Source organism: Phyllobates terribilis, unplaced genomic scaffold, assembly GCF_046119375.1.
Source record: "Phyllobates terribilis strain yellow unplaced genomic scaffold, ASM4611937v1 Scaffold_70__1_contigs__length_7381418, whole genome shotgun sequence".
Lineage (NCBI taxonomy): Eukaryota > Metazoa > Chordata > Amphibia > Anura > Dendrobatidae > Phyllobates > Phyllobates terribilis.
Window position 1 is genome coordinate 5,808,013 of NW_027362830.1, and position 8,904 is coordinate 5,816,916.

Sequence of the window (8,904 nt, forward strand, 5' to 3'; positions counted from 1 at the left end):
GGTCAGGGGAGCATGGGGGCCACACCATAGGTTTGTCCCCTTTTATGCCCACTCCATCCATCTGGACCATCGAACTGTTTTGTTCACCGATGAGTGCCGTGCAATGCTCGATGGTCCAGATGGATGGAGTGGAGGATGGCTGGTTGATGGACACCCCATGCAAACACGGCTACGGCGCCAACAAGGAGGAGGTGGAGTAATGTTTTGGGCTGGAATCATGGGGAGAGAGATTGTCGGCCCTTTTATGATCCCTGAAGGGGTAAAGATGAACTCCATAATGTATGTTGAGTTTCTCAAGCAGCACTTCCTGCCATGGTTCAAGAAGAAGAACCGTGCATTCCGCAGCAAGATCATTTCATGCATGATAATGCCCCATCTCATGCTGCACATAACACATCTGCATCTCTGGCTGATATGGGCATAAAAGGGGACAAACTTATGGTGTGACCCCCATGCTCCCCTGACCTCTACCCCATTGAGAACATCTGGAGCATCATTAAAAGGAGTGTCTATGATGGCGGGAGGCAGTTCACATCTAAGCAACAGCTCTGGGAGGGTATTCTGTCCTCATGCAAAACAATTAAAGCAGAAACCATCCAAAACTTGACAAATTCAATGGACGAGAGTTCAGAAGCTCCTTTCGGACAAGGGGTCCTATGTGCAAATGTAACATCACCTAGAATAAAGTTTTGAGTTGAAAACTGTTTGATTTCAGTTTCTAATAACCTGCTAATGCTTATAATTTCAAAAATGACCATTTTTTTGTTCTTTATTAAAATGAAAAGGTTGAAAACTCTGCTGTGCATAATAATTTGGAACATGCATTTTGAGTGCAGTTTGAGTTTTTTATTTTTTAAAAAATATCCTGTTATCATAGGCAGTTTGTACAAAAACCTTTCAATTGTACTCTAATAGCTATTTGACTGGAAAATTATAATGACTGCAATTCATATAGGTAATTTGGGAAATCTGAGAAAATATTGTTTGCATAATAATTTGGAACACAGTGTAGTCTCAAGAAGGTCTGAGACACAGAGTGAGTCTTTCAGCGGATAATCATTTAAGTTCCCACAGTTGAAGCCTTGGTGGAGTCAGGTATAGTCAGATTACAATATACAGGAGCATGATCTGACCATATAGCAGTCCCTATCAGAGATGTAGGTTGCCATGTAAGCAAGTGATGGCAATTTAATGAAAAGTCTCTACGGCTATGCATATTGAGTATAGGAGAATAATACGTATAATCCTTTACGTCTGGATGTTGTATCTTCCATACATCGACCAGTTGGAAAGACCGGAGCACGTTTAGCAAAGCTTTTGGGTGATTTCGATTGGTGACTCCAGCCCAGGAATGCCTCTAAAGAAGGATCCAAGACAAAATGAAAGTCACCTTCAATGATGATAAGGTCCTACAGAAAATGCTTTAGTTTGTTTAAGTATTGACATCATGTCTTACTTAGGTCACAATTAGGGAGATATAAGTTTGCCAAAGTCAAAATGTTGGAATAGATGGAGATCTTAAACACCTACATCCTCTCCGTGTCAGACAGTGTTTCTACAATAGTATGCGGCAGTGATCTGTGTCGGCCTATTGATGATTTCAGGATATTATTGTGATTTTCTTGGTCATCAATGATATTAAAGAGTCTGTTTATTTGCTGGCTGTGAAGATCCAGTGTTTGTTTCTGAGCATTTTGATGGCCACAACTTGTACAACATCATCCTCTTATCTCTGTACCTTGTCAGTAAGCTGTGATAGGCTAGAAGTGAGGGGACGTATTTCAGTTTTGTACGTGGTCTTCAGCCTTTGTATATATTGCTCTATCTCTTGTTTAGTAGGGATAGACGCAATATGAAATACAAATCAATTATGGCGTTCCCCATATTAAAATCCCTGTGGCTGGGGGGAGTATATTTTCCTGTGCAGCAAGCACTGCTCAGTATGTGGGCTTTGGTGAGAATACAGGGAGATTTGTGGAGATGTTTTCTTGTGAGGCCTACATTAAGAGAGAAGTTAGTGCAGGACTTACAGGCTTGAGATGTCTGGCATCATGAGGGTTAATATTGCTTCTTTTTCCAAGCTGAGATGAGGCAGTAATGGCTCCAGAGCAGGATGATAAGACTTTCGATAAGAAACACTGCATATCAGACATGCTGACCGAGGTGGAGGACCTCAGATTAACCTCCGATCTCGTCTTTCTTTCCCATATCGGACGTTATGTTTAAGGCTGGAAATTGCTTATTATTCCCCCAGGAACACGGTCTGAAGAGAGTGCTCTCATTTCTATGTCCAAGCCATGTCTTTCCTGTTGATTTTCAATACGTCCAAAGGCAGCGTTGATTGGGAGCAGGATTGTGTGATGTAATAACCTTATGTGAGCCCCAGAAACGCGAGTTGTGACACCAATGGAACGGCGCCACAACGGGAGGTTTGTATGAGTGTTTTTATTTTAACAAGGCCAAACATGAGGAATGAGAAGGCGTTGTACTAATAGAAGTGGAAAACCCCTTTAAGAAGATACAGTTTTCGGTTAGAATTGAAATAGGCTTCTTCCCTGCGTGACTTCTCTTAAGTTTATTAAGAGTTTATTTCTGTGTAAAACATTTCCCACATTAAGAACATGAAAATGGCTTTTCGCCTGTGTGAGTACTTTGGTGACTAAGAAGTGAGGATTTCTTCACAAAACATTTTCCACATTCTGAACAGGAAAAAGGCTTCTCCCCTGTGTGGGTTCTCTGGTGTATAACAACATCTGATTTCTGGTTAAAACATTTCCCACATTCTGAACAGGAAAAAGGCTTCTCCCCTGTGTGAGTTCTCTGGTGCTTAACCAGATTTGATTTCTGGTTAAAACATTTTCCACATTCTGAACAGGAAAAAGGCTTCTCCCCTGTGTGGGTTCTCTGGTGTATAACAACATCTGATTTCTGGTTAAAACATTTCCCACATTCTGAACAGGAAAAAGGCTTCTCCCCTGTGTGAGTTCTCTGGTGCTTAACCAGATTTGATTTCTGGTTAAAACATTTTCCACATTCTGAACAGGAAAAAGGCTTCTCCCCTGTGTGGGTTCTCTGGTGTATAACAACATCTGATTTCTGGTTAAAACATTTCCCACATTCTGAACAGGAAAAAGGCTTCTCCCCTGTGTGAGTTCTCTGGTGCTTAACCAGATTTGATTTCTGGTTAAAACATTTTCCACATTCTAAACAGGAAAAAGGCTTCTCCCCTGTGTGGGTTCTCTGGTGGCTATCAAGAATTGCTTTACGGTTAAAACATTTTCCACATTCTGAACAGGAAAAAGGTTTCTCCCCTGTGTGAGTTCTCTTGTGCTTAACCAAACCTGATTTCTGGTTAAAACATTTTCCACATTCTAAACAGGAAAAAGGCTTCTCCCCTGTGTGGGTTCTCTGGTGATTGACCAAATTTGATTTCTGGTTAAAACATTTCTCAGATTCAAAACAGGAAAAAGGCTTCTCCCCTGTGTGGGTTCTCTGGTGGCTATCAAGAATTGCTTTACGGTTAAAACATTTCCCACATTCTGAACAGGAAAAAGGCTTTTCCCCTGTGTGAGTTCTCTGGTGCTTAAGCAAATCTGAGTTCTGGTTAAAACATTTCCCACATTCTGAACAGGAAAAAGGCCTCTCCCCTGTGTGAGTTCTCTGGTGATAGACCAAATCTAATTTCTGGTTAAAACATTTCCCACATTCTGAACAGGAAAAAGGCTTCTCCCCTGTGTGAGTTCTCTGGTGATTGACCAAATTTGATTTCTGGTTAAAACATTTCTCACATTCAAAACAGGAAAAAGGCTTCTCCCCTGTGTGAGTTCTCTGATGTCTGATAAAACTTGATTTCAATGTAAAACATTTTCCACATTCTGAACAAGAAAATGGCTTCTCTCCTGTGTGGGTTATCCGGTGGTTATCAAGATGCGCTTTCTGGTTAAAACATTTCCCACATTCTGAGCATGAAAAAGGCTTCTCCCCTGTGTGAGTTCTCTGATGTCTGATAAACCTTGATTTCTCTATAAAACATTTTCCACATTCTGAACAAGAAAATGGCTTCTTCTTTGTGTGACTTCTCTGGTGATTAACAAGATTTGATTTCTGATTAAAACATTTCCCACACTTGAAACAAAAAAATCTTTTCTCCGCTGTGTGAATGTTTTGATGCTTAAGAAAACTATTTCCACATTCTGAACGTGAAAATGGCTTCTTTTCATTAGGAGTAGTTTGTTTTTTAATGCTTATTTTGTGACTTTGATTTTCCTTAGTAGTCGGTAATGAATCAGAAGACAGGACCTGTTTCAAAGGATCAGATGACAGATCTTTCCTGTGAAGGGATGATGGTAGATCTGAAGTAATTGCATTCACTTCAATTGTATCCTCTGGGATCTCAAGATCATCTGATTTAAAAATTGAAGATGTCAGCTGTCCGTCTGATCTCCTGGTACAGTCATCTGCCAAGGATAAAACCAATAATTATTTTTGAATAAAATATCCTTGAATTATATATTTTTTAACATTTCTACTTAAACTGTAAAATAGCAACTCATGTAAAAAAAATATTGAATTATTCACCAAGACAATGACAGTTCACAGTGTAATAGAAAACCTCATAGGATGAACCAGTGGAGTGTGGTGTTCAACTATTTGTTCATTCAGTCTCTCAAATATGGAATAAAAAGCCAAACAATGTTATGTAGGCAAAAATAACACCAATAAAAACTTCTACTCATCTCACAAAAAACAAGTCCCCACTCAGGTCCATCATCTGTCAGTGGAAAAACAGAGATTTTCACATTATTAGTGGCTCAAAGGCTCTTGAAAAGCAACATGGCTTCCATAAACCAATCCAGCAATATCCGCTCTCCCACAGTCAGATCTCCCCCTCTCTTCTGAGCCTTGCAGTGCGCCCAAACCACATTTATCATCCATGTATTTGGCATTACTACAGTGAGAAGAACCCACTTAATTTACAGTGTGTGTCTCCTGGAGCACAATCTGGGCGCTATGTGTTGGGCAATAAAATGGCCTATTTGTACTGTGTGCTAATTTTCGGAAAGTGACTGTGGAGTCAAAGTAGTGACAACTTCTAAAGATTAATTCATTGAGGGTCATAATTTTCAAAATGGAGTCAATATATGAGAATTTCTACTGCTCTGATTTTCTGACATTTTGTATGGTGTGGTGTGTCCCATATCCCCTGGGATCTGCTCCGGCGACGTCTGCTTCTGTCACCAGGTGCTGTCCTATTTATTCTGCAGGCGGCGCTGGTGATTGAGAAGACGACGGGACCAAAAGTTCTGGGCGGCACAGGCTCTGTCCAGGCACTTAGATTAGTTTGCATGGAACCAGTAGTACCATCCAGTCTGGCGGTATGGGTGTGTGTGCTGTCCAGCTGAAGTAACCTGCTCCCTACTTCTGGCAATTGGAAAGCACCGCACCCTACTAAAGCTGGAAGCATATTGCCGGAAGCTGCCAGATCCAGCCTTGTTCTCCTCTGGTCCAGTCCTCTGTGATCAGCTCCCAGCTTGTGTATTTGTTTCCTGTTGTGACCTCGGCCCATTTACTGACTATTTTTGCGTATTCTGATTTTGTACTTTCTCTGCCCTCCTGGTTCTGGCTACCTGACTATTCTTCTTCCCATCTCACTCCACAGAACAGCAAGTAACACTATGGCCCAAGCCTAGGGGTCTCTGTGTAAGTCCAGATCCATAAGGAAGGATTAAAGGGTAATGGGCAAAACTGTGACTACAGATAATAACACCGACTGAAACGATCAAGCTGAACAGTCTTCTTCAGTAAAAAAAAACTTCAATCTATAACTGTAACTACTAGGTAGTTAAAGACTCACATAGGTGAGGCAGGCCGATCCGACCCCAAATAAACTATCATACAGAATGAACATGTAAAAAAAATATAACAATAAAAATATGTGTTACATCCCCAACACAAATGTATGTATGAAGGGAGAAATCCAACACTAAACCGGAGTTGCACTCATTTATGGTGGACCATTGGAGCTACTATGAGTTCTGAGCAGAAGAGTAGAGAAAGTATTAGTGCCCCCATTTCAGGAGAGATTGTGCAGGAATCGGAATTCCTTAGGATCAAAAAAATAATGGAATTCATGACGTGGAGTGAATCCATGAAACCAGGGCTCGAGCCATGCCACCACATCTCCTGCAGGCGTGAATAGATGTATATTACAGCCATCAGCCACGCACAGCTTAGAGAGATATCATGGCACAGGTGTAATGTTTTTTTGCAATCCTGCTTGAAGTTAGTCAGTTTTAAAAGAAATTAAAAAGTCAGGATAAAGGGAAACTCTGTGGTTATTGTACAGAAATTCACACTTGGCCCTCACTGCACATTTAATATTGTTGATCATAAAAGTGTAGTTTGGCCAGAAAGACTGGACCTGGTCTTGTAGGGACCATATGAGCACATTCAGCGACACAGAAGGGAGAGAAGGTAGATTCATCCAATAAGATATCAGGGTCCTAGGAAGCCAACAGCATCATTAACCTCCGCTTTCTGTTAAAGGCCCATCAGAATGTTTTTCTTCAAGTGATTTTATAAGTTTTCAGCACATTCTACGTACGCTGTCATTTGGCTTTGTAGTTTACAGATCTGGGCAGGTAAGGGTCAGCGTCTACTAATCCCAGGGGGGTAGGTGGATCCTCCAGGTTGTAAGTTTTACAGAAAAGGGGTTTTCAATGCCCAAATTCATTTGAACAGTTTTGGGTGGAGAAGAATTTTGTGATCTAGAGGCAAAATGGTGATCACACGATTGTGATACGGCCGGACTACACCACCGATAAAGCAGCCACAGCCGGTGACTGAGAAGAATCTGTGACTTCTCTGCATTTAGTGGTCACTACTCACCTGGGTAGTCATATGTAGGAATCTCCTCTTTACACCGCTCATCACCCCTCACATATGTCTCTGTAGTATTAATATGGGTCAGATCTTCACCCTGAAACAAATATTGTAAAAGTCACAGACAGATGGAGAAGTCCCATCTATGATCAGCTCTAATCCTGCCATCTCCACCGTTCTCATTACACAAGTATAAAACATATAATACTGGTGGATAAAACAAGACTGAGCACAAGACCTTCACAGCCGTCTACCCATCATAGGGGAGATCTCATGACACCTTCTCTCCATCTACCTGATGATCCTGAGGAACATTGGGATCTTCTTGTTTACAGTCCTGTGGAAGAAGAGGACGGGGACATCTCTCTGGTGATGTCCTCTTACTGGATAGATCTGGAGGAAACACATACAGGGTCTGAATTCATTCTTTACATACAGATAATTATAGACAGTGTGTATTTAGTCCTATTACCTGGTGATGTGAGGTGCTGGGGAACCTCAAACATGATGCCCTTGTACAGATCTTTGTGTCCTTCTAAATACTCCCACTCCTCCATGGAGAAATAGACAGCGACATCCTGACACCTTATAGGAACCTGACGCATACAATGATACCGTCATCCCCTCGATCCCTCCATAGCGTTACTGTATAATGTCCCAGCATTCCCAGCAGTGTCACCTCTCCAGTCAGCAGCTCAATCATCTTGTAGGCGAGTTCTAGGATCTTCTGGTCATTGATGTCTTCATGTATCAGGGGGTGAGGTGGAGGCCCTGTGATTGGGCTCAGGGGTCTTCCCCATCCCTCAGACACAGGGTCCTGACAGCGCTCACTAGAGGTCTTCTTCACTACTGTGTAATCCTGGTTATGGAGAGACACATTAATAAATCTCACTACAGACATTTCCAGAGTCCTCACCTCTCCAGTTCTGTCCATCTGTTATTCCCATAGATAATGATGTAATATGACGTCATCAGAATCTCTCACCTCTCCAGTAAGCCGGAAGAGGATCTCTAGGGTGAGGTGTAATATCCTCTCCACCATCTTGTCTCTGTCCATGTCCATCTTTTATGGATCAATAAGGAAAATTCTCTTATATAGAAGATCTTCACTGAGAGGATCTGATATTGTAGGGATCTGAATGAGAAGATGATGAGCAGATGTAGCATCATAAAAATCCTGTGTAATAATACAATTACTGGAGATAATAAGGGGAAACATATGAGGAGATTTATTATTTTACAGTGTTTAGTTTTCCTCTTTCTTCCTCGGAGTCGGCAGCTGAATACGTTTCTCATAGACTCATCTTCCATGACGCTAATTCTCGTCTCCTTTACCAACACTGGAATCGGCATTAGCAATACTGCAGGAGATATTCATTACACGTGACATGAGAAATAACTACCGTATTATCCGGAGTATAAGAAGACTGGGTGTATAAGGCGACCCCCAACTTTTCCAGTTAAAATATAGAGTTTGGGATATACTCGTTGTATAAGACTACCCCTCTTCCAACGCACATGCAATAAAAATTTAAAAAAAAATCAGATTTGATTTCAGTATGGTAATTTTAAAGTGATGAACCTTACCGGTGATTGGCTGGTTGTTGTATACAAAGCCTGCTTGGATTGGTCAGCTCTTCCTGCGAGCCCAGCTCTCCCAGTCTCCAAGACTATCAGAGCGGTAGCACATCCCTCTGGCCCGCCCTTGTATCCTATTACCGGTACCTCCTTCTCTGCCTCTCTGATCTCGCTCCTGAGGACTGCAGTGACGAGGTGAGGGGGCGCCTCACCGGGAAAGAGTAAGTGAAGCAAGCTGCAGGCGTCTGGGACGCCCGGGGTATGGAAAAAAGAGAAAGAGCGGTGCTGTGCCCAGAAAAACACGCCTCTTTCACTCGTCTGGCCCGCCCTTGTATTACCTCCTTCTCCGCCTCTCAGGAGGCAGAGAAGGAGGTACCTGTAATAGGATACAAGGGCAGGCCAGAGGGATGTGCTACTGCTCTGATAGTCTTGAAGACAGGGAAG

At 42.1% G+C, this 8,904-nt stretch overlaps 1 protein-coding gene across 1 annotated transcript; it reads right to left on the minus strand.

Moving 5' to 3' along the window:
• Positions 1 to 969: 969 nt before the first annotated feature.
• On the minus strand, positions 970 to 7,733 carry LOC141194405 (uncharacterized). Its single transcript, XM_073662312.1, is given in 5 exon segments — positions 970 to 4,457; positions 6,889 to 6,979; positions 7,178 to 7,275; positions 7,355 to 7,478; positions 7,562 to 7,733. Coding segments are annotated over 5 exon segments (2,349 nt in total). The 5' UTR covers positions 7,586 to 7,733; the 3' UTR covers positions 970 to 2,445.
• Between the last annotated feature and the right edge of the window lie 1,171 nt (positions 7,734 to 8,904).